This window comes from Rattus rattus, chromosome 17, assembly GCF_011064425.1.
Source record: "Rattus rattus isolate New Zealand chromosome 17, Rrattus_CSIRO_v1, whole genome shotgun sequence".
Taxonomy (NCBI): Eukaryota; Metazoa; Chordata; class Mammalia; order Rodentia; family Muridae; genus Rattus; species Rattus rattus.
Genome location: NC_046170.1, coordinates 25,881,716 through 25,908,141, shown reverse-complemented (window position 1 = coordinate 25,908,141; position 26,426 = coordinate 25,881,716). Strand labels below are relative to the sequence as shown.

The 26,426-nt window shown below is 46.8% G+C and overlaps 1 protein-coding gene across 2 annotated transcripts; it reads right to left on the bottom strand.

Annotated features, from left to right (window-relative positions):
- Window positions 1-2,526: 2,526 nt before the first annotated feature.
- Pla2g15 (phospholipase A2 group XV) lies at window positions 2,527-20,178 on the bottom strand. 2 transcript variants are annotated; one of them, XM_032887854.1, is made up of 6 exons: window positions 19,937-20,178; window positions 15,614-15,770; window positions 7,606-7,724; window positions 7,271-7,369; window positions 6,642-6,866; window positions 2,527-4,433 (listed from the first exon to the last, which is right to left on the bottom strand). In XM_032887854.1, the coding sequence occupies exons 1-6, from the start codon at window positions 20,061-20,063 to the stop codon at window positions 3,919-3,921; spliced, it is 1,242 nt and encodes a 413-aa protein (XP_032743745.1). In that variant the 5' UTR covers window positions 20,064-20,178; the 3' UTR covers window positions 2,527-3,918. The 2 variants fall into 2 exon arrangements, with proteins under 2 accessions (XP_032743745.1, XP_032743746.1); XM_032887855.1 differs by having other exon boundaries at window positions 6,642-6,741; window positions 19,937-20,171.
- Between the last annotated feature and the right edge of the window lie 6,248 nt (window positions 20,179-26,426).

Below are 26,426 nucleotides of genomic sequence, written 5' to 3'. Positions count from 1 at the left end.
CTAGACCTCTGGCTTTGCTGTCTCACATCCACAAAGAGAAGCTGCTCTGCTGAAAGCCCATGATGTACAAGACACCGGATCAGGTGCTTTCCAACATGTTGTTCTATGGGCGCACCCTGCAGGATATAGTTACTTATCCTCATTGGTCAGATAAGGAAGCTGAGGCTCAGAGAAGTCAAAAGGCCACCCATGCAAAGGGGCTGACACTGGCAGAATGCCTTCTCTGCAGCTATGAAACTTAGGTACCCATAGGGCTCAAAAAGAGTTGGAATGGGGGAGGGGGATGCAGAGAGATGGCTCAGCAGCTAAGGGCACTGCCTGCTCTACCCAAGGACCTGTGTTTGATTCCCAGCACCCATAACTCCTGTAACTGGTAACTGTAACTCCTGTTCTGGGTGATCTGATACCCTCATGCAAACATAAATTGTGAAAAACACCAATGAAATAAATAATTAAAAAAAATGATTTGGGGGGAGGGCCGCAATGGGGGGAGGATGGGGAGGGGAACACCCATAAAGAAGAGGAGGGAGAGAGGTTAGGGGGATGTTTTCCCAGAAACCGGGAAAGGGGATAACATTCGAAATGTAAATAAGAAATACTCAAGTTAATTAAAAAAAAAAAAAAAAAGATTTGGAATGAATGAATAGCTGCCTACAAGGTCATTATGAACAATGGCATGGTTGGGTAGTAAGTGTTGACAGTAGGTAGGCAGTGTCCTGGGTAGGCCCAGTGAGTGAGACTCTTCATATTATCCTTTCACTTGGGCCGGTGCCACAACTGGGCTAGAGCGTCCACACCTCATTCCTCTTGACCATCTCTTCCTTCTATGCATTCATTACACTTGGTTCAGTGAGTCTTAGATCGCCCCCTAGTGGCCCCTGGAGTATAGCAACACGTGGAGTCTAGTCTGGCCAACTCAATGGAAACTGGTATTGAACCAATCCCTTTGCCTGCTTCCCTATTCCAGACAACTCTCTTTCCATCTCTATTTGCTCCCATGTCTTAGTCATCATCTCTATTCCTCCCTCTCTAAGCTAGTCTCTCTCTCTCTCTCTCTCTCTCTCTCTCTCTCTCTCTCCCTCCTCCCTCCCTCCTCCTCCCTCCTCCTCCCTCCCTCCCCTCCGTCCTGCTAGAATCCTTGAGAATAGGAAAGCTCACAGAGACTGTGAACCTCTATGTCTTCCACTCCTGGGTTTTCAGGGCAGATAACAGTTTCCCAGTATTGGAAGCAGAGGCCTTCTGGTAAAGCCGTAGCAGGTCGCTGTCTGATCTCTTTGTATGGCTTCCTATTCAGACTCAGAAGATACACAGATAAGATGCTGAATCTAGAAAAGGTGACCTCCTAAAATGAACTTTAAATTCAAAATATGGAGGACAAAAAGGCCTTGTGCACACAGTTAAGCAACCGGAGAAGCCAGGACAGTTAAACACACAGCTTCCCTCTTCACTGGACTGAGGGGCCAGATGATAGAGTTCTGCAACTTGGTGATCTTTTGCTGTATGATGAGACAGGCTCAGCCCATATCTCCCAGAATATACTTATCCTAGACCCTTTCCCCCTAAATCTTGAACATTGCTTTTAGACCATAAAACCCATTATCATGAGTGATGTCACTTGTGCTTCCCAACTGCCCAAGTGACTTCTGCATTATCTTAGGGCCAGGCCAATCCCAAGACTCCCACAAACATATTTACCTCAGTCATTCTCCCTTATATTGAGCATTATTTCTAAGTCAATAAGAAACTATGCTGGGCTGGAGAGATGGCTCAGTGGTTAAGAGCACTGACTACTCTTCTGGAGGTCCTGAATTCAAATTCCAGCAACCACATGGTGGCTTACAACTATCTGTAATGGAATCTGATACCCTCTTCTGGTGTGTCTGAAGACAGCTACAGTGTACTTACATATAATAAGTAAATAAATCTTCAAAAAAAAAAAAGAAATTATGCTATGGATGAAGCCATTGTACTTTGCAAAGAGCTTCAATATAAACATGTCTTAAATTGTTGTGCACTTGCAACTGAGTTGTCATCTGAATATTTTTCCCCAAAATTATGCTGTGCCGAAATATGGCTAAAGTAAAATTATTTGGTCCAGACTCTAAAAGTTCTGGTCTAGCACCCGCAACCATGAAATCAGACTGAGCCAAGTTTCACTCTCTCCTCGCCTGACAGGCTTTTCTTGCCTGCTATGAAGCCTGCAGGGGAATCAGCACCACACCAAAGGATACTGACACCGGAAGCTGAGGGGGGAAGAGCCCAGGGAATCCAGCCAGGGCCACTTGCAGGCTTACCCTCCATCTCCACCTTCAGCTTGGGGGCAAGTGCACAACTCTGAGAGATACAATTCTGGGTCTGTTTCTGAGTCCCACTGGAGAAATCGATTCCAGAGAACAGGACAGAAGTGCAGGCAGAGGGATAATGTTGAGTAAGGCCTCAGTAAAGTTACAGACCAAGCACCCACTTCTATGGCACCTTCATACATCACAGCTCCCTCCTCTCATGCTCAGGGCAGGACAAGGCACCTTACAGCATCCAGAATACTTTTATTGCCAAAATCGAGGTACAGCTTGCTCAGGACCCCGAGTGGGGGTCCCACCACTCAGGTGAGGGACAGATGATAGGAATGTGCTTAACAAGGTAAGTCCAGCGCCAGAAACGGTATGGGAAGGCAGTGTGGTCCAGCCTCCAAGTGGTTTTGAGACCCTGACCTAAAAGCTGACCCAAGCTTATAGTCAGGTCCACTGTCCCTAAGGCAGGCCGAGATTCCCCATCCCTGCTGTCACAGAGACTATGTGGCATCCCTGGGACAAACAAACAAAAGCCCCTAGCTGGGACTCTAAGTTCCTAGCTCTCTTGGGGGCCCTTTCAAATCTCTGGACTGTTTCCCCGCAAACCAAAACCCATTCAGCTGGTAGCAAGTGTTGGGCAGGGACTCTACCACCTCTCAACCCTGTGCCAGCCCAAGTAGATGGTAGAAAGGCCCCAGAGCAGGGCGCACCATGGTGGTGGAATTTTCAAGAAGGTGGCTCATGGGAAGCTCTAAGCAAGCATGGTTATTCCCTTGAGCTCATTTTCTTCCTAGGAACCTTAAGAGAAGGCATGACATTAGGCCCCGCCCCTCTTAAACTACAGTCCCAGAACCAACAGAACCAGCTTCAGTACTGGAACCTGCATCACGGGCAGGGAGATCAAGAATCCTAGGACATGGCCCCCAGAATTGAGAGGTCCTCTGCTGTCCAGTCCAGAGCTAGGATGCCACTAAATGAGAGGTAGGAACGGACTGTAAATAACCCAACCCGAAGGAATCAGGGAGACACGACCAACTGCCCTGCCTGCAGGGGGTTTACCTGACTGCTTCCAGAAGACCCCACACTCAGAATGCCTATAAGTGAGGTCACAGGGAAGCCACCAGCTCTAGCCACCTACGGCCAGTGCAGTAGGCAACCTGAGGCCAGTATGGGGGAAGGTCACCCGAGGATCTCTGTGGAACCTTCTATGACTGGACGTCAGCTCAGTAACTAACATCCCTCACTCACAGGAAGGCTAGGGCCCAGTGAGCTAGAGTAGAGAGACCAGAGAAGATAAGAGGATTGCATGGCCCAAGTTAGGGACTGGGGTGCGGAGCCAACCAATCCAGCCCCCAGAGCCAGCGTGAGGTCACAATTCAGCATCAGTAGCAGCATTCTTTCCATCAAATGTCCTCTGAGTCCACACTCACTTCTTCCTTCTTCTTCATTGCCATTCTACATAAGAAGGTTGAGAAATAGCATTTCCCCTGAGGCAGATGCCTCCTAAGACTTAGGACCTTGGATGACGGTCACAAACTTTGCCAGGTTTGCAGACCATGAAAGAGTCAGAGAGGCCAAGAGAAGCTCCGTGGTCCAGCCATGCAGCAGCCTTGCCTGGCACAGGAAATCAAGGTTCTTCTAGAAGCACACGTTTCAGATAAGCCAAGGTAGTGGCATTGGCCAGCATCTCAATGTGTTCGCTCCCCGGCAGCTCCTGCAATGACACTTTGTGCTCTTGGCGGCTCTGCCAGGCTTGGCACTGCAGGACACTCTCCAAGTTCACTGTGCCGTCCCCATCCCCAAAGCAGATTTTTGGGTCACGATCAGGAAAGTTCTCGTAGTAGAAAGAGTTTGGCGTGGGAACACCAGTCCCGTACAGGCAGTGCAGCTCTACACCAGGCGGTACCAGGGTTTCCACCAGCCCTTCTGTGTCCTGCCTCATGAACCAGCCGTCTTCAAAGCCGATGTCTTGGAAGAACCGGTGATAGTCCCGGAGTGTGTAGTTAGCTGTGGGTGTGTACACAAACACCTTTTCATGTGACCACGTGTGGTTGTACGGCAGTAGCCAGCTGGTGGAGACCGCGGATCGCTGCTGTTCCCGGATCTTCAGTGGCCCAATGACAGGGATACGATTGTTGTCTCCTGGAAGGACAAAGCTCTATCAGCTCAGGAAGGAGGTTCACCAGCCCAGCCCATGGCTCAGTGAATACTCCATAACCTTAGACTGTTAGTTATCAGCATATCCCCACCCACATACCACGGGCTTTTCTCTTTCCGTCTTTCTGTATGTGGAAAACACACATCCTTATGTGTTTCCTTATCAGAGGTCCAGAGAGCACTCCATCCTCCCTCCTCAAGTTCTTTATTAGGGTTGCTCATCTGAGAAGGACACCCTCTGCTAAGTGTTTATCACACCTGTGGGCACAAGTTTTGTCTTTGGTGAAGCTGCAAGTCAACAGGCCAGCTGTTTTGGTTTTTTGCTGTTTGTTTCTGTTTTATCGCCTTGAACAATATATGTGCCTTTCTTGGGCCTAGGAGGCCAGACCTGCTTGCTGGAAGCAAGGGGGTGAGCTACAGTTGGAGTCAGCTCTTGCCATTACCCAGTGAGATTTCAGGGGCTGAGGCGACTTAGACACGGATTCAAGTATTATCACTGCCCACTATCCAACACCATCTCAAAGCAGACAGGTATTGTTGGCTGACCCCAGGGCCTCAGCTTTGCCTGCCACCACTAGAATCCGTGGGGAAAAGGAAACTCCTAGGAGAGCATGGATTTCCATCTCTTCCACCCCTGGATTTCCAGAGCTGAAAGCCGTTTCCTACACCTGAGGGAAGCTTTGAGACCGGCCACGCCTGAATCCTTATCACGTTTCCCCGTCCATTCCGAAGGTGCCCGCCCTCATCTCTCCCTGTAAGCCCAGGAATGGCAGAGCCTATGGCTGTGACGAATCCTCCCGGTATCTAAGCATCTGAGCCACTGAGCCATGACGTTATTGTCCTCTCAATTCAGGACCGCTGGGACAGATTATGAGCCTGATCATGACAATCAGATGAGCAAGTGTGTCAGGCAGTACCAGTGATGGCAGAAAGATAGTCTAGGGATTCTTGAGATGATCCCAGTTCACAGTCTCCAAGTAAGGGATCCCCGGGGACCCTTCAGTCATGGTGGAGGGGGCTGGGCAGCTTCTTTCCGCACCAAGAGGCCCTGCCTCATGGCTACAGATGGTGGGTGCTATAGTCACAAAAACATAAGTCAGTTGGAGAGGGCCCAAGAGAGGACTGATTTTTCCAACTACCAAGCAGACAGACCCAGCTAGATCACCACCTACTGCCTCCCTGAACAGCCTACAGAAGTGCAGGCAGGTGAAACTCACAAACGGGATACAGTAGCCTTCCTCCTGTGAGGCAAGGTGGGGAGGGTTGAGAAGAGACCCCAAAGAACTATGGGTCAAATCAAGTTCTGCCAGTCGGGTGTATAGCACTGTGTGTTTGTTTGTGTGTATGTACACATAAGCAATGAGCAATTTATGTCACTCCGTGTATAAGATTACAACAGATTACACGAATTACAAGGGCTATCAACTAGAGAGGAGAAACCAGGGTAGTATTAGATTCTTTTTATTGCCTCTGTGTGTGTGTGTGTGTGTGTGTGTGTGTGTGTGTGTGTGTGTGTGTGTGTGTGTGTGCTTGTGTCCCCTCATATGAGTGCTACAGTGTGCATGTGGAGGTCAGAAGGCAGCTTGTGAATGCTGGTTCTTTCCTCCTACCGTGTGGGTTCTGGGGATTGAATTCAGATCCTCAGACTTGGCAACAACCTTGACCTGCTGACCCAGCTCACCAGTCACAGCGTTAGATTTTCTTTGGAGAGAAAAAAAAAATAGATATTTGGTTTTTCTTTTTAACAAATTATTGTGTGTAGGGGTTGGGGATTTAGCTCAGTGGTAGAGCACTTGTCTAGCAAGCACAAGGCCCTGGGTCCCCAGCTCCGAAAAAAAAAAAAAGAAAGAAAAAAACAAAAACAAAAACAAAATTATTGTGTGTAGATGTTATGTATATGAGCACACACGTCATTGAGGCCAGAGGACATCTTTGTGAAGTTGGTTCTCTCCTTTCACCTTGTACTGGTTCTGGGGATTGAACTCAAACTCTTGGGCTTGCCCAGCAAGCTCCTTTACTATCTCCTCCCTGGACTAACAGAAAGAAGCCTTCTATTTTAAATGTCCATTTCTGGGGGCCCAGTAAGATAAGATGGCTCAATAGTAAAGGATGCTGGCACAGTAATGAGTCCACAGAAGACATGAGAAAGCATTCCTGGGAACAGCTATTCATGAGGGGCCAGGGAGGTCTTACCTGAGGCCAGGACACGCAGGGTCTTGGCCACGCCCCCCCAGGGCGCACCCAGTGAAACGAAGGCTTGGATATACTTGTCCTTCCAGGCCTGTGGTTGCCGCTGCAGAAAGTAGAGCATGTACATGTTGCCCATGCTGTGGGCGACCAGCACCACGGGGCCCCCATACATCTGGTACATCTCCTCGATCATCTCTTGGAGGGCCAAGAAGTAGGGCCCGTTTTCATCTGCAGGCCAGAGCCAAGCAGGGGTCAGGCAGGAAGTGTCCTGGGACCTGAACCACTAACCAATCTACAGACCAGACCCAGGACTAGGGGGTGCAGAGAGGATTGGAAACTAAGTAGAAGCAGACCAGTTCCCCCAAAGGTTCATAAAGAGAGGAAAAAGAGGTCCTTCCCCCACTGCCCCTCGACTTAGCCTCTACCTCTGCCAAGACTCAGAGGCCAGGAAACCCTAGAATGAATGACACGGTCAGATAAGGCAAGACTCATCAGAGCTGGTGACAGTGCCCACTGCACTGGAAGTCAGAGACTCAGAGAGAGCCCAAGGACTATTAGTGGCCAAGACTACCTTATTCCTGCCTCCCAATCCCTAGGTAATGGAACAGGGTGGGGGTAGGGTGGTTTCTTACTTGGGGCTCTGCGCCAATCATAGGGAGCACCACGGACATCTTCCCCCCGTGTGTAGCCCCAGCCCACAAGACTCTCCACCATAGTGTAGAAATAGGAACCTATGGACAGAATGCATAGAATTACATAAAATATAACCAGTGCTAGCTACCCACACCACACCCACAGAGACAATGACATCTGTCTCCCTGAAGTGGAAAAGGAATTGTGTGTCCACTAATCAAAGCTCACAGGCTACCCCTTCAAAGCAACATAGTACTCCCTATGTTCTAGGGGCCCACCAGAGCCTGGAGCCCCCAGTCATAAACCCTGGAGGCCCTGAGCAAGAGCTACATACCCACGTTCCTTTTGCTTGGGTCTAGGAATTCCAGAGAAAATGTTTCCCCAAAGCCAGGAACACGCACATCTACACCATCAGGAAACTGGGTAGTCCGAGATGTTCTGTTGTAAACCAGCCTGTCAGGAGAAGGCAGTAAGTTAGTAACTGAGGCTTAGTGTGTCTCAGTTCTGCCCTGTGACCCTAGCCATGCTCCAGTCTCACACCGGTTTGGTCTGAGGTCTAAAGGAGATAATAGTAATAACAAAGCAAGCTTGTAACACACAGACCAATGCCAGATATGGACTTGGGAGGTAGGGTTGGGAAGATCAAGCAATCCGGGATATCCTCATTGACATACAAGTTTGAGACTAGCCTGGGCTATGAGAGACCCTGTCTCAAACAAACAAGCAAACAAAAAACCCAACAGTACAGAGGCTCAGAATAACAAAATCCCAATGAGAACTGCATGAAGGCTTACTCCAGAGACTTAATGGGGTGGGGGTGGGGAGCCCCAAAGCAAACTCCCTTCTCCAGCTGCCCCCTCACCTAGAATGAGGGAGGGCCTTGGACTAGGCAGAAGAAAGTACCAGCTATTGCCACGCTGCCAACGCCATTCTCGATCCCAGGAGACCGCCTATTCTTGTTGGTGCCTTCCATCCCTCCTAACACACCACGGAGCAAAGCAGACAGTGAAGAAAGCACACAGCAGACGTGGCCATCTCACCTGAGCACCTATGACTCCTATACAGATGGGTGGGAAAGAGGGTGGACAAGGTCCAGACAGAGGAATGATGGGAGCAGGTGGGGAGAGACAGGAGAAAATCTGCATTGTAGACCCTGGGCACTGGGCACTCCCCCAAGGCTTGCCATTCAAAGAGAAAGGGAATGGACCATACACTGCTCGGAACTCCAGGAAGAGATGACCTGCCAGCAGCCACAACATCCGGGGTATGGCCGCCAATTCCTAAACGCAGGGATAGAGACTGCCCTCTTCGTAGCAGTCCTTCGTCGCTGTTCTGTTGCTGTGCAACACACTACCACAAACTTAGCAGCTCCTAACTCAAGATTTTATCATCGCAGAGCGTCTGTGCCTGCCATAAAAACCAGAACCAAACTCAGAGCAGTATACAGCTGCTCTAGTCTCCTTCCTTCAGTCAGGCGTCTGCAAGGCCTGGAGAAGTAACAGGAAACACCAGAGGCAAATATGCCCAAGAAAAGCTGAATTTATTAGTGGTCCTGAATACTAACATCATTAAAGGTCAATTACCAAGAGGCCTGGAAAGAAGGCTCAGTGGTTAAGAGCACTGTTTTAGAGGACCTGGAGTTAAAGTCTCAGTACCATGTGGTGGTTTACACCATCTCTAACTCCAGTTCTAGAGGATTCTTCCACGTCTTTTGGCCTCCACAGGCACTGTATACACCTGGCACACAGCATACAGGAAGGCATACATAGTAAATGGTGGTACATGCTTTTGATCCCAGCACTCAGGAGGCATACACAGGTAGATCTCTGTGAGTTTAAGGTCAGCTTAGTCTACAGAACAAGTTCCAGGACACCCACGGCTACACAGACAAACCCTGTCTCAAAAAACAAACAAACAGAAGGCTGGAGAGATGGCTCAATGGTTAAGAGCACTGACTGTTCTTCCAGAGGTCCTGAGTTCAATTCCCAGCAACTACATGGTGGCTTGCAACCATCTGTAATGGGATCTGATGCCCTCTTCTGATGTGTCTGAAGACAGTTGCAGTGCATATATAATAAAAAAATCTTAAAAACAAGCAGACAAACAAAACTCAGTCATAACCCCTAACATTGACCACACGATAGGGCCCAAGTCCACTCAGTAGATACCAGCAAAATGCAGAAAATGATTGTGAAAGGCCAAGGCAGCTTTGTGCAAGATGAAAATCAAAACAGGTCAGAGGAGCCAAAACAAAGGTTCTGTCAGCATCAGCCTGTGCCTCCACTGGCAGCACCTGAGGCCATGTGTCTCCACGACAGAAATAGAAATGTAGATCAACAGCCCAGGAATAGCTGCAGCCACACACCAAAAAGAGTCAACAAAGAGGGTGGCATACACAACGGGACAGACTGATTGCCCAGAGGACCAGCTAGCAGGTCTCTGGGAAAAGCTTCTAATTGATTAAGTTCTAATCAGCTCAAACATTTGCCAGCACCAACTGTGTTCTTCAATTTGGCTTAGCTATTAAGAGAACTTGTTTGCTTTTGCAGAAGACCCAGGTTCAATACCCAGCACCCATATGGTGGCTCACAACCATATATAACTCCCAGTCCTAGGGGATCTGATATCCTCTCTGACTGTCATTGGCACCTAGCACACAAGATACACAAGCAAGCAAAATACTCATACACATAAAGTAATAAAATAAATCTAGAAACAAAGAGAAACATAGTCTCTGCCTTTAGAGACTTCTGTCTGCAAGGGGAACCTTAGAATACCACACTCAGGAGGCAGGAGGATCTTGAGACCAGGAGTTTGAGACCAGGCTAGTCCACAGAACAAGTTCTAGGATGGCCAAAGAAATCCTATCTTGGAAAAACAAAAACAAACAAGCAAACAAAAAAGAAAGAATACAATGTGAGTTTGAATTCTGATGCTGTGATTTAGCAGCTGAATGAAATGGCTGTAGCCAATATTTTTAAATTCTTTTGAGTTCCCATCTTTACTTATCAATAAAGTAAGTTTGTCATATTTTGCTTTGTTGTGGTTTTTTTTTTTTAAAGATTTATTCATTTATTTTATATAAGTACACTGGAGCTGTCTTCAGACACACCAGAAGAGGGCATCGGATCTCTTTACAGATGGTTGTGAGCCATGTGGTTGCTGGGAATTGAACTCAGGACCTCTGGAAGAGCAGTCGGGTGCTCTTAACCGCTGAGCCATCTCTCCAGCCCCTTTGTTGTGGTTTTAAGGCTCAAATTCAGAGCCTTATGTATGATGTGCAAGTAATTTATCACTGAGCCATACCCCCACTTCCTATAAATCATATTTAAGACAATGCCAGTTCCAGAGTGCCTCAATCATTTGGCAAATTCATTACAGTGCAGACCTTAAGAGTATTCTAGTACAGATCTAGAGCGTGTAAGCCATTCGTTCACGTGTGCTCTTGGGGCAGTCAAGAGACTCCTACACATGAGAAGACAGAACTGATAAATCACACCCTTGATCCCAGCATTCAATCCCAGGATTGTCAGTTCCAGCCTGGGCTACACAGGGAGTTGGAGTCCAGCTGAGCTACACAGTAAGACCCTGCCTCAAATTCCTTTTTAAAAATGTAATTGTATGAGTATGAATTTTTTGCCTGCATGCACACACATGCACCACACGCATGCCTGATACCTACAGAGAATAAGAAAGCATTAGATCGGGGCTGGAGAGATGGCTCAGCGGTTAAGAGCACCTGACTCCTCTTCCAGAGGTCCTGAGTTCAATTCCCAGCAACCACATGGGGGCTCACAACCATCTGTAAAGAGATCTGATGCCCTCTTCTGGTGTATCTGAAGACAGCTACAGTGTACTTATATATAATAAATAAATAAATCTTTAAAAAAAAAAAAAAAAAAGAAAGCATTAGATCCCTTGGAACTGAAGTTATGACAGCCACCAAGTAACTGATGGGACTCAAACTTGGGTCCTCTGCAAGAGGAGCAGGTGATCTAATCTACTGGGTCACCCTTTTGTGGTGTTATTTTGTTAGTCTCTGTTGTTGTTGTTGTTGTTGTTGTTGTTGTTAAGACAAGATTTCACTGCCAGGCAGTGGTGGTACACTCCCTTAGTTCCAACACCCAGGAGGCAGAAGCAGGAGGATCTCTGTGAATTCTAGGACAGCCAAAGCTATACAGAGAAATCCTTTCTCTAAAAAGAGAGTGAGAGAAAGAGAAAGAGTAAGTTCTGGTAAAATAAACTTTTTGCTTTGCTTAGTTTTTTTTTTTTTTTGGTTCTTTTTTTCGGAGCTGGGGACTGAACCCAGGGCCTTGCGCTTCCTAGGCAAGCGCTCTACCACTGAGCTAAATCCCCAACCCCCTTTGCTTAGTTTTAAGACAGGGTCTTACTGGAGTGGGTATGACCTTGTTGGAGGAAGTGTTTCACTGTGTACGTGGGCTTTAAGACCCTCATATTAGCTACTTGGAAGCCAGTCTTCTGCTAGCTGCCTTTGGAACAAGAGGTGGAATTCTTAGGTCCTCCAGCCCCATGTTTGCTCCGATGCTGCCGTGCTCCTGTCTTGATAATGGAATGAACCTCAGAGCCTGTAAGCCAGCTCCAATTAATTGTCCTTATAAGAGTTGCCTTGGGGGGCTGGAGAGATGGCTTGGTGGTTAAGAGCACTGACTGCTCTTCCAGAGGTCCTGAGTTCAATTCCCAGCAACAACATGGTGGCTCACAACCATCTATAATGGGATCTGATGCCCTCTTCTGGTGTGTCTGAAGAGTTGCCTTGGTTATGGTGTCTCTTCACAGCAATTGAAACCCTAACTAAGACACTGATCAAAGTGATGAGCATAAGGGACTACTGAATGCTGATGTCTATTATCAACACCCCCCAAGGCTCAGGAAAGATCACGGAGGAGGGAGGATGTAGGATGAGGGAGAAGTGCTGTGAGATGCTGTCTTCACACGGTCATTGCACGCATGAACTCACGGCAATTAGAGCCAGCTGCATAGGATCACCCCAAGGAGATCATTCCAGTGAGCAGAGCTAAAGGAGACATGTATCATAATAAGTGAGCAGAGAAGAAAGAGGGGACAGAGAATTGGCTCAGTGGACAAAGCTGACAAACCTCAAGACCTGAGTTCAGTTCCTAGGAACAACATGGTGGAGGTAGAGAATGAATGCCTCAGGCTGTTCCGTGACCTATATAATCGTGTTACAGCATGTGCATTCACCTCTAAATAAAATGCCATCTTCTGAAATTAATTTTTCTAAAAGGAGAGAACATGGGCTGGAGAGACTGCTCATCTCATCGTTAAGAGCACTGGCTGCTCTTCCAAAGGACCCAGGTTTGATTCCCAGTACTCATGTGTCCAATCATAATAAATGGTAGGTAACTATAGTTCCAGGGGATCCAAGACCCCCCTGGTCTTTGCAGCACCAGGCACTGCATTGCAGCAAAAACACACATACACATAAAATAAATTAATAAAATAATTCTAAAGGAAAAGAAGATCACCAGCACTGGTTGCTCTTGCAGAGCACCCTGGTTCAGTCTCTAGTGCCCATACATGGCAGCTAACAATCATCTGTAACTCCAGTTCCAAGGGATCCTACACCTCCTTCTGGTTTTCTTGGGCAATGCATGCATGTTGTACATAGACATATATAAAGGCAAAACACCCATACATATAAAATAAAAAGAAACAAACTTGAAGAAGAAGAAGATGATGATGACAAAGAAGAGGAGGAGGAAGAGGAGGAGGAGGAGGAGGACGAGGACGAGGAGGAGGAGGAAAGAGGAGGAACAGGAGGAGGAGGAGGACCAGGACGAGGAGGAGGAAGAGGAAGGAGGAGGAAGAAAGAGGAGAACAGGAGGAGGAGGAGGAGGAGAACATGAAGGAGGGAAATGAATGTCTTTTGGAGGAGCTGTATATGATCAAGATTCAGTGTATAAGCTGGGTGTAGTAGAGCAGGCCTTTAGGCCCAGCACTTGGGAAGTAGACGTGAGGGCATCTCTGTGAGTTGGCTACCCTGATCTCACAGTAAGTTCCAGAACAACACAATCGGGGATATGTAGTGAGACTCTGCTTTGAAAAAACAAAAACAAACAAGAAGATATATTGTAAAGTAATTCCAGTCCTGTAGGATCTGACGCCCTCTTCTGGCTTCTGCGGGCACTATACACATAAGGTGCACAGACATACATGCAGCCTCAACACCCAGAAACATAAAAGGAAAAATTTCAAAAGGGACAACAGAGCTCTCTTGCACAGTATGTAATTCAATTCCCAGCATCAGTATGGTAGCTCATGCTCATAACTATAACTTCAGTTCCAGTAGATTGATGCCTTCTGCCCTCGGCAGGCAGGCATGCAGTGTATATATATATATATATATATACACTGTATGTATATATATACTGTATATATATATGTGTGTGTATATATATATATATATATATATATATATATATATATATATATATATACACACAAACAGGCAACATATCATATGCATATCCTTTAATCTCAGCACTCAGAAGGTAGAAGCAGGCAGATCTCTATGAGTCTGAGGCCAGCCTGGTCTATACAGTGAGTTCTAGGACAGCCAGGGCTACACAGAGCAAACCTGTCTCTGAAACAAAAAACAAACAAAAAAAATCAACAAAACCACTAAAACCTCTGTCATCCAACTAAAATGTTTTACTTCACAGCCCACGTGTCTTTATCCTCTGAACATCACTGATTTGCTTGCGTGTAAAGGAAACCAATTCATCTGTCTATGCTTGTTTTGGGTCTTGGGACAGGGTCTTGCTACTTAAGTCTGGTTGGTACCCATTCTATAACCCAAGCTGGCCTGAAATTTGTGACAACCCTCCTGCCCCAGCCTCTCTGCTGAATGCTGGGATTATAGATAAACCATCACACTCACCTTGTTTTTAGTTTACATATTTATGTTAGTAATTGATGAGGTTTGGGTTGATTATATCCTGACATGGAAATCAAGGTGGCTCAGCAGGTGAAGATACCAAGTCTGAGAACCTGTAGGACCCACACTGTGGAAGGAGAGAACTGATCTCTACAAATTGTCCTCTAACTTCCACACCCACACCCCTATGCATTGCATACATACATACGTACATACAGACATACATATATACACACATACACACACACATACATACATGTTTTTTAAGAGTGAGATGACCAGGGCTGGAGAGATGGCTCAGCGGTTAAGAGCACTCACTGACTGCTCTTCCAGAGGACATGAGTTCAATTCCCAGCAACCACATGGTGGCTCACAACCATCTGTAATGAGATCTGGTGCCCTCTTCTGGCCTGCAGTCACATATGCAGGCAGAATGCTGTACATTAAATAAATAAATCTTTAAAAAAAAAAAAAAAAAAAAAGAGATGACCAGCAAAGTAAGAATGGAATTTTTGATCACCAAACTCTGCTGGCAATACTAATTATTAATTTTTTTTGAGATTTTTTTTAATATTTTATTTTATGTGTATGAGTGTTTATGTATGCAGTGCCCTAAGAAGCCAAAAGAGGACAGACAATGGATCCCCTAGGACTGAAGTTACAAACAGTTGTGAACTACCTTGTGGATGCCAAGAACTAACCTTCTAGAGCGATGGTTCTCAATCTGGGCGGCAAACCACTTTAGGGTTGCATATCTGATATCCTACATAATAGATATTTACAATGACTCATAACAGTAGCAAAATTACAGCAATGAAGTAGCAATGAAATAATTTTGTGGTTGAGAGGTCACGATCACATGAGGAACTGCATTAAAGGGCCACACCGTTAGAGGTTGGGACCACACTGCTCTAGGGGTCTCTGTAAGAGCAGCCTCTGCTCTACCACTGAGTCAGTTCAAGAGCAAGGTTTTAAAGAGTGAATGGGAGATTTATCAGTCTAGGCCATAAAATGAGACCCTCTGTGCCTGCACGTTAATGTGTAAAAATGTGGACATCCGTCGGAAGGAACAAGCAGCCGAAGAGGTAGGCTTAGCCAGGACCCAGGCTGGGAGAAGCCAAGAAGAGGGGATAGGCAACAACAACGCAACAACAACAAACAAAAACAAAAAAACCAACCCTGAGTCTAGGACCTGATAGTTGAAGAAGATGATGGAGAACTGGGAACAGCAAGAAGAAAAAGAAATTCATGCTTCTGAGAGTGGACAGCCAGTGCTGACCAAACCAGACCAGATCAAGGGCTTAGAGCTTAGAAGAGAGAGGTCATTTTCCCATCGACTGAGGAATGGGGACAAATACTTGGAAGGCCTCTCTAGGCCCCTTGGATGAGTGATCGATCCCTCATCTTGGGCCCCAGCCCTCACCTGATGTTGTCAATCCAGCAGTCAATGATAACTGGCAGGAGCAGTTCAAGATTCAGCCAGAGTGTGAAGTAACTGTCCGTCTTCTTGGAGCACAGGTAGTGTACAACCTTTGGCTTATCCAGCTTTGCTTCCAACTGGTTACCCAAATCACCAGGCACTGCAGAAGAAAAAGACAGGCATGGCCTCAGGCTCTGACAGGCCGGTGACCCTCCCAAGCCTCTTGCAGTCTGCAACAGAATCAACCAGAGTAGCGAACACCATAACACGTCTTTGCAATCCCACAATGCCAGGATTGGGAAAACAAGAAAAGGCTTACACCCTGCCCCCCATATATATAGAAAAGTGGCTGCTACCCTTGGGGCATGTGGTAGATACCTGTGAATCCAGTACTTAGGAGGCTGAGGCAGAAGGCTCAAGTTAGTGCTTTCAAAACAAACAAAAACAAGAGCCCAGCATTAATGAGAAAGAAGCCGCCAGCAAATACCCCATGGGGGCAGATTTGGGGGGAGGGTCAGTAATGTTATGGGACAAAAATAACTTTCCAGGATCTCCAAAGGAACTTCCTCATAGGCCATTTAGAAGGGAATTCAAAAACCAAAGTCAGTTCCCCAAGAGAGGCTGTGACCTCAGCTACTGAAGGAAGCCATCAGGTTAATGGATCCAGATCACACTCTAACTGGGAGGTATTCTGAGGCTCATGGGAGTTTTTCAGAAATTCTAAAATTTGGCCAATGCTACAGCCTTGACACTAGATGTATAGCACCCTACAGGCTTGTTAAAAAGAAAAGAAAGGTCTTCTCCACCCGCAAGCAGTGGGACACAAGATAGAGTGGTAAGCCAAAAATTAAATCTAGGGGCAGTATTCTTTTTTTTTTTTCTTCTTTTTCTTTTTTTCGGAGCTGGGGACCGAACCCAGGGCCTTGCGCTCCCTAAACAAGTGCTCTACCGCTGAGCCAAACCCCCAACCCCGAAACTTCAACCTTCCCCCCACCCCCCCCCCCGGAGCTGGGGACCGAACCCAGGGCCTTGCGCTTGCTAGGCAAGTGCTCTACCACTGAGCTGAATCCCCAACCCCTAGGGGCAGTATTCTTATATTTTGTTTGTTTTTATCTGAGACGGGGTCTCGCTGACATCAAAAGCTTGCTTTTCCTGCTTCCAACTTGCCTAATGCTGGAATTACAGGCTTGTCGGAAGGAGGCCATGATAAACGACAAACGAGAGAACCTTATATTAGTACCAGCAGGCCTACCAAGGCCTGTAGGCCTCGCTAAAGGCCAGGAAGTTCCAAAGGAAACTGAAAGCCTTAACATGGTGGAGAGGTGTGTTGCACATGGCTGATCTGCAATTACATGCCAACACCAGCCACGGGGCAGGGTGTGTGACCAAGTTCCAAGCATGACTAGATACCACCCCTGTCAATCTCTTTGGGTCACACAAACCCTAGGGCCTTGGTAACACCCAAGGTCACACCCATCCCTTCAACTTCCAGCATTTAAAGCCCGCTAACCTTACAGGCCACCACCTACCTCCTACCCGCTATATTCTGAACACTTTACAAGGACAACCTCCCCCTCCCCCACCTTTTTTTTTCCTAGAAGGGTTTCTCTGTGTAGCCCTGGCTGTCCTAGAACTCAGATCTGCCTACCTCTACCTCCTGAGTACTAGTATCAAGGGTGTGTGCTACCAACGCCTGAGGAGAAAACCCTTTTTAAGATTCACAGTCACTATAAAGAGCCCCTTGACTTTTCTCACCAGTATCTTTGAACCCAGCGCAGCACATGTCCTTGCCTGGGCAGTTATCCCAATGTCTTCAGAGTGTTGTGGGAAGACACGGGCCTTCCACTCCCTTCATGATGTGGGTGCCAAAGGGGGAAATTCCCACCATGGGAGCCTCTACATGACACCTCTGTGAACTGGGCACGTGTACTGGTCAATGTCTCCATGCACTGAAGGGGAACTGGGTAAAGGAGGAAGCCACCAAATACCCCTTTGCCCTGCCTGGCTGTGTGGCCTCTAAAATTAGCAATGACCCCTTCCTGAGATACTTGGTGCCAGACACAAAACTTTTACTTCAAATATCCCTGGGAAGAGTCATCTTTAACTTCAAATACATTGTAAAATTATGTGTACTTAGTCTGTTAATGCATGTAGGGAGAAGATGAGAGCACAGCACAGCACACATGCAGAGGCTGGAGGACAACTTGCCAGAACTGGAATCGTCAGGGGCTAGAACCCAGGTCTTCAGGCTTGGTGGCAATCCCCTTCCCCTACTAAACCTTCTTGCAGGCCCTCTTTGTACACAGAACAGATAAAAAGATTGAGGCTGAGAGAGATAAACCGTTCGTCTAAGGTCCCACCTCCTGCTCCAAGATCAATTTTCTGCCACCTCTTCCACTAACTCAGGACCCACACTTTGTGCCTAGAAACAACTCTCTCTGGTTTACGTTAGTGGCCGCAGCCCCAGTCCTTGAAAAGGTGCACAAGAATGCAGGTGCTCAGATCCTTTCGGAGTCTTAGGCTTCTCTGCTATGATTTAAGATAACCAAAATCTGGACAGACTAATGAATGCAGTTGGCGCCAATCCATCCAGGCAAAAATATGTTGCAAACAAGCCAGGTGTGGTGGTGTACTCCTCTTCAGTCCCAGTGCTGGGGGTAGGGGTGGGGGAGCCAGACAGATCTCTGAGTTCAAGGCCAGCCTGATCTACAAGTCTACAAAGAGAGGACAAGGCTACAGAGTAAGACCTGCCTCAAAGAAAGAAAGAAAGAAAGAAAGAAAGAAAGAAAGAAAGAAAGAAAGAAAGAAAGAAAGAAAGAGGAAGAAAGAGAGAAAGAAAGAAAGTAGCAAACATGTATGTGGTCAGAGAATGCACACATCCCAATGCCAAGGTCTTTATCCTTAGAACTCCATGTGCTTACACGTGACTTCAACCTGGTCCCCAGGGTAAAGTCCAGATGACCCAGTAAGTCACGAGCTTCACACCACCCATACCTCCCGCCTTCGCATTCCAACCAGCCTGGAGCCATCTTCTAACCAACTACTTCCTGTGTATTCCAGAAAGGCTTTCCTGGAGTCTACTCACTCAGGCTCCAAAGTAGTCATCATTTCTGAGAGCCACGGTTACTACCCTCCAGGAAGCTTGGGAAAGGCCAGGCCAACTGTGTACAAATCTCAAAGTGAACCTAGGTTCAGAATCCCCCATACCCTTCTCTGACCTGGAATGCCTAATTTTTGTTTGTTTGTTTTTCAAGAGAGGGTTTCTCAGCCAGGCATGGTGGCATACACCCTTGATCCTAGTACTTGAGAGGCAGAGGCTGGTGGGTATCTGAGCTTAAGTCCAGCCTGGTTTACAGAGAGAATTCCAGAACAGCCAGGGCTACCTGGAGAAACCATCTTCAAAAAGACAAGACCAAAAAAAAAAACAAATTAAAAAAAAAAAAAAAAAAAAAAAAAAAAAAAAAAAAGCACAGGAATTTATGCTCCAGCAGAGTGAGTATATAGTGTATGTTTCTTATGTGTTCAGGAGTCCTGGCTGGCCACTGAAACACCAGTTCAAAATGACAGCCATTGGCAGAATGAGGCATCTAAGACTCCTAGAGATTTTAGCCTGGCGGATTACCGTATGGAAACATTGTTATTTCTGTTCAGCTGCCAAGTCTCAGACCAAAGAGCAAGCGTGCAGGGAATGTCAACCTGGATGGAGTAGTTAGGTCTGGTAGAGGAGAGTAGGGGCATGCTCTCTGACTCCTTTAACACCGGTTCAGGACTGTTGTCCCAACCCTTTCCTCTGTCTTCCCTTCCCTTAACCATCCTGTTTCCCTTAAGCCATCTCCTCGAAAGTCAATGCCATCCATTCCATAAACTGAGAGCAAAGAGAAATTAATTTGGGGGCCAGCGTGGATAAAACTTGCTACCACTCATTCCCTCCCTGTGAAATACAGAGGGTAGGAGGGCGATGCCTTCTAGGTAGACTAAGACCAATTCTGAGACTACCTAGGAACCCGCTGAGGTAGGGTTGAATTGCCTCAGTCTTTCCAGCAAAGAAATGGGGGCATGGCGAGGCAAGGTTTGGAGCCGATGCAGTTAGGGAGAGTGGAAAACCGGACAGTATCTCTTCACCTTGCTCTCTTGTTTTAGAGGGTGCCAGACCACACCCATGCCCAGTATGGCGGGAGGTGGGCTAACAGAACTGACCCAGGTTAGGAACCAAATGCTCTGTTTCGTGCTTAAAGCAGATGCACAACAGAGTAGTCGGCCTAGCAGACCCTGGCTGCACTGGATCCTGCAGGATTCACCCACCACCCCGCCGGACAAGAGTCTCACCCAGCACCACCGGGGGGTGACGTTGGGCCGGGAGCGCTAGGTCTGCCAGCATCATTAGTAGAAGAAAAGGGAACAGGAGACCACTCCGGAGCTGGATCTCGCGACAAATGCAGAGATGGCGATCCATGGCATAAGACTGTGGCCGCAGGTCCAAGACGTTGCTTTGCTTAAGGATCGTGCCTAGGCCGGGGCCGCAGTGTCGAGCTTTACCCCGCGGCTCGCAGCTAAGGATCCGCCTTTTGCTAAGGCTCTACCAATTGTAACTCTCCGCCACGAACGTCCCTCCCACCGAAGCTCACCACCCGCCCATGCCCACCTCCGGGACTGTGCTGCGCGCCGAACGCATCGATCGACCGATGTGAGTTGCCTATCTTCCCTCTGTCGTCCTGCTGTTGCTAAACAGCCTCATCTCACCGTGTACCCAAACATAGTACAACTCTCAAAGTCAACACTCAAGTAGTTCTCATTCCTAATTCCTAGCCTTCTCACACCAGAAGAACCGAAAACTTGTCCATCATTTGCTGTGGCTGAACAACCTCTCTCTAAACAAGAAAAGAGGAAGTTAGTCCTAGATCGTTGTTTTGGAACTGGGTGACCAGCAGTTGTTCGGGACCTTTATACGGCCTTTACATTGGCATCCCCAGGGGGCATGTAGGTTTGGCCGCCTATGCTCAGGAAACTTTTACTGTCTGCCTTGCCAGTAGAAATGCAGGTAGGACCCAAGAAACAGGTCTGGGAGAAGAAGTTAGACCAGCCTGTTCCAAATGGTCTGTCACCCTATTTATAAGTGCGGCACGTGAGTAGAGTCGGAAGTGGTGTGAATCCGAAAGTCTGAACCATTTATTTGTAAGATTCCCCTGCAAAGAACAGGGCTCAAGAGCTCATGTTGGCACTTTAGCCCCTGTCCTTACAAGCCTGGGGACTCAGGAAGGGCATAAGACGAGCCAGGAACTGTGGCCCAGGCAGAGTAGGCAAAAGGCTCACACTAATAATATGCCAACACTAGGAGAGAGTTGACCAGTGCTTCTGAGAAATAACCCTCCACATAACTTCCTTCTGAAAGCCAAGTGTACTCTTGGGACACTTGGTCCCAAGACTTTTGTCCCACCCTTCACCTCTTCTTCCCTCTTCTTGGTAAACAGCTGACCCATGTTAATGCCAGTAATTCTTAGTTTTTGTTGCAAAATAGGAAGTTATTTATTAATTAAATTTTGTTTTGTTTTTTGGAGACAGGATTTCTCTCTGTAGTTCTGGGTATCCTGTTACTCACCAAGCTGGCTCAAACTTACAGAGATCTACCTGCCTCTGCCCCCCCAGTGCTGGAACTAAAGGTGTGCCACCACCTCATGGCTTAGGAATTTTTTAAACGATTTTATGTTATGTGTATGAGTATTTCTGCCCACTTGTATGCATCAGAAAAAGAACTTCAATTTACTGGAATAGAGTTACAGGCAGTTTGTGAGGCACCATATGGGTACTGGGAATCAAACTGTAGTCCTCTGGAAGAGCAACAAGTACTCATAGATACTGAGCCATCTCTCTAGCACCAGAAAACAGGATATTTTAAAGCACACTAACCAATACCTTAACCAATACTTTAATCTCTTGCACCCATAGAAGGTTGCTACAGACGGGTCTGGTGAAGGCCAGTAGAGAGTCAGCCAAGGCCAGGGACAGTCAGAAGTCCAAAGCCAAGACAGGGAGGGGGATGCTAGAAGACTTAGACAGCCCTGAGCACTGGCTAGCATGAACATCTCACCAAACTAGCAGTCTCAGATGGCCACAGACAGACTCCTGGAAGGGTGTCACTATTTTCAACTGGGATTTAATGATGCACCATTCCACAAGCACTCAAAGTATTAGGAGTTGGGATTACTAGAGGAAGGCTGGTACAAAATGGCTAACAATGACCTCTGCTGGTACTGTGGTCAAGCATCCAAAGATGAGCTCCCTCCTTCCTTTTAAAGACAAAGGCTTACGACATGGCCCAAAGTCTTGACTAGTTAATGTGTGGATTGCCCTGAAGCTGTTTGTATTTTGACACTAATTCCACTTCCTCAAGAAGGGCTGCCTAGTCAGTACTCAGGACACAGGTGACTTCACCAGAATTTCTCCCCATTTTAACTTGTAAAATAAAGGCGAAAGCCAGTGATTGGGTGAGGGAAGGTGGAGCTGAAGAGTTGGGGGAGGGGGGGGGCAGAAGGGGTTGACAAAGAGGAGGTGGAAGGAAGACGGAGAAACTGCAAGTTATAAAGGTTATAAGGGATCTCACAGCCAGGGGAATAGTGTAGTGTAATGGTAGATCTGCCCAATCTAGGCACATAGCTTGTATTTGTATTAATTGAGTTGTGTTTTCTTTGCATGGGCTTATTCGGGTTGGAGCATTTTCCACAACAAATTGTCTGTCAGCTTGGCAAAAAATAAGTTCCTTCGGAAAAGAAGGAACCTCATTTCAAAAGCTGCCTCCATAATATCGGACTGAGCAGTTAAGTCTGTAGGAGATTTTTCTTAGTGATCATGGGAAAGTCCAGCCCACTGTGAGCGGTGCCAGCACTGGGCTGATGGTCCTGGGTTCTATATGAAAAACAGGCAGAGCAAGTCAGGCAGAGCAAGCCGGTAAGCAGCACCCTCCATGGCCTCGGCATCAGCTCCTGCCTCCAGGTTCTGCCTTGGTTTCTTTCAGTGGGCTGTAATTTAGAATATGTAAGCCAAATAAACCCTTTTCTCCCCAAGTGTGTTTTGGTCGTGGTGTTTCTTAACAGCAATAGAAGAGTAACTAAGACACAGGGTGGCCTCCAACTGATTGTTCTTCAACTTCAGCCACCTCAGAGTTGGGGTAGCATGGGCAGCTAGGACCAACAATTCCCTTCTTTCATAGTGACCCTGCCATCTCTTCAGTCTTTGTCCACAGACTTGACCCTGTCCTGAACTCTGTATATCTATATGATAATACATATATGATAAACATATATATGGTATATACAGGTGTGTATGTTTTTTAAAGTCTTTCTATGTATATGAATTCACTATTGCTGTCTTTAAACACACCAGAAGACAGCATCAGCTTCCATTACAGATGGTTGTGAGCCACCATGGTTGTGAACTCAGGAGCTCTGGAAGAGCACTCAGTGCTCTTAAATGCCGAGCCATCCCTCCAGCCCATGCGTGGTTTTTTTTTTTTTTTTTTTTTTTCTTTTTTTCGGAGCTGGGGACCTAACCCAGGGCCTTGTGCTTCGCTAGGCAGGCGCTCTACCGCTGAGCTAAATCCCCAACCCCCCATGCGTGGTTTTATGAGACAGGGTCTCTCTATGTGATAGTGGCTGCCCTGGCGCCCTCTATGTAGACCACTAGGCTGACCTCAAACTCAAGAGACTCCCCACTGCCTCTGCCTCCCCAGGGTTGGAATTTAAAGTGTGCCACCATGCTGAGCTTGTTTTGATTATTTTAAATCTCATGGAGCATGGGAGGTTATATGGCCATGAATGAAAATACCCTTAGAGGCCAGAGGCATTGGCTCCCAGGGAGCCATCCATTATGGGTGCTGGAAAGCAAACATGGGTCCTCTGTAAAAACAGCTCTTGACCACTGAGCCACTCTCCAGCCCCAACTTCCTACTTTTCTAACCTACAATCTGGGTAGTCAATAAGTCTTGCCAACTTTACTCTTGTAAAGCCAAACTGCCCTTCTCCCACAATACCTCTGCTACTGATGTTCCAATTTATGTCCTTATTCTGGAGGCGTGCCAGTGGACCTCATGAATAAGTTAGGCCCCACCACTCCTTCTCCCTCTGTGGTGGCTGTTCCTGTCGACTACAACTGAATGAACTACAATCCAGAAGTGGAAGGCACACTTGAGGCTGGAAGATGCAGGCTTCTGACCCAGATCTTGACATGGGATGACATAGGCCTTTGGTCAAGATCTTGAGGTATAGTGGCCATGAAAAGCATAGACCCAGGCAAGGTAGTATACACCTTTAATTCCAGGAGACAGAGGAAAGCAGATCTCTGAGTTCAAGATCAGCCCTGGGACAGAGTTCCAAATCTAGGCATGGTGGTCCGCATCTTTAATCTGGGTCATACCTTCTGGAGGCCTAGATAAGGACAATGGAAGAAGGAAGGCTTCCTTTTCTCCTGCTTGCACTTACTTGTCAGCACATCTTTTGGAACCTACTTCCTTCAGGATTCCAGCTTCTACAGAAGACCAGCTGAAACAACCAGCCTCATGGGACTGAGCCACTTTTAGATTTTGGACTTTTCATCCACAGCTGCCCATTGTTGGGTTAGTTGGACTACAGACTGTAAGTCATCTCAATACATCCCCTCAATCTATAGAGACATTCCATACGTTCTGTAACTCTAGAGAACCCTGAGTAATACCCCCTCTAACTCACAACCCTTCCATGATGTCCCTCCTATTCCCAGTAAGAACCTTGAATGGGCGTCAGGCTCTGTTTCCCTGATTAATCTCACTTTCCCTCAAGCCCATTCAACCTTCAGCCTCTGACTTTCTTGCTGACTGGAACAGGATCCTTCTGAGCTTGCTGCAGTGATACACTGCATTCCACAGTTAGGGGTCTCTGTTGAACTCTTCCCCACTTCATCTGAAGCACCTGTTCCTGTCTTCCACTAGGCCATAGTCCCCAGAGGACTAGCTATCTGCATGTCCTGTTCCTAGCACACATCGGATTTTAACATGTAAAATATACCAGTGATATGTCCTCGCCATATCTCCCAAACTTCCAAGAAAGGGTCCTAGTTCCTGTGTGACTTAGAGGAGGAGAAAAGAGACTAAGAGGTGAAAAGGATCAGCTTGGGGTCTGGGAAAGCAAGAATATTCCTATGGAGAGGTGCACGCTGTGCAAATGCTGGATGTGGGAATAAACTCACAAGCCAGATTCCAGTCCAGTTTGGTTCTCTTCCTTGGGTGGGAATATAGCCCAGGTTCTCCACAGTTCCCACCACTTCCTCACAGAGACCTATGCTTCTAGGACCAAATGGATTGTTGAGCTTGGTGCACCAAACTAAAACCAGAGCTTCAAAAGTAATTTAGTGGTCCTAACTGAGCCCATTCAGCTGTCAGTCAGCTTTCCCTAAACTCTAGACTTAGCAAGTTAGTGTTTCTGGAGTCAATGAGGGGCCAAACTCTGATCCAATTAGCCATTCAGCCCAGAACACAGGAGGCAAGGCCCCAGAATAGAGCACCCGATCTGGTTTAGATCAGAGTTTGCAATATACAACTTCAGTTGCTGGGGACCCAAGGCCTTCTTCTGACCTCTGTAAATACCAGGTAAACGCACAGTGCACAGTTATACATGCAGGCAGAACATCAATAAACACAAAATAAAATAATACAACAACTTATCTAAAAAATAAAATAAGGGCTGGAGAGATGGCTCAGTGGTTAAGGGCACTGACTGCTCTTCCAGAGGTCCTGAGTTCAATTCCCAGCAACCACATGGTGGCTCACAACCATCTGTAATGGGATCCAATGCTCTTCTGGTGTGTCTGAAGACATCAACAGTGTACTCACATACGTGAAGTAAACAAAATCTTTTTAAAAAAGATTTAAAAAAGATTTGTTTACTTTATGTATAGGAGTACACTGTAGCTGTCTTCAGACACACCAGAAGAGGGGATCAGATCCCCATTACAGATGGTTTTGAGCCACCATGTGGTTGCTGGGAATTGAACTCAGGACCTCCGGAAGAGCAGTCAGTGCTCTTAACCACTGAGCCATCACTCCAGCCCCAACAAATCTTTTTAAAAAATAAAATAAGGGGTTGGGGATTTAGCTCAGTGGTAGAGCGCTTGCCTAGGAAGCGCAAGGCCCTGGGTTCGATCCCCAGCTCCGAAAAAAAAGAACCAAAAAAAAAAAAAAAAAAAAAAAAAAAAAAAAAAAAAAATAAAAAAAAAATATCAACCTGTGCCTAGGCCCATAGCTGGTCAAATTTCTGAGAATAAATGACTATTGAGTACTTAATTATAAGCAGGACATCTATGCTACCCCCTCCAAGGCTCAGAAAACATCAGGGAAGAGGCAGAAAGAATGAGAGTTCAGAGGAGTACTATAAAACTGACTTAAAGCTGGTCATGATGGCACACGTCTTTAATCCCAGCACTCAGGAGGCAGAGGCAGGCAGATCTCTGAGTTCGAGGCCAGCCTGGTCTACAAAGTGAGTTCCAGACACAAACCCTCTCTTGAAAAATCAAACCCAAACAAAAAACCTTTGACTTATGGACATGACACAGCTGCAGGTTTTTTGTTTGTTTGTTTGTTTTGTCATTTTAAAAGATTTATTTATGTATATAAGTACACTGTAACTGTATTCAGACACACCAGAAGGGGGCATCAGATCCCATTAAAGATGGTTGTGAGCCACCATGTGGTTGCTGGGAATTGAATTCTCTCTCTCTCTCTCTCTTTTTTTTTTTTTTTGGTTCTTTTTTTTCCGGAGCTGGGGACCGAACCCAGGGCCTTGTGCTTCCTAGG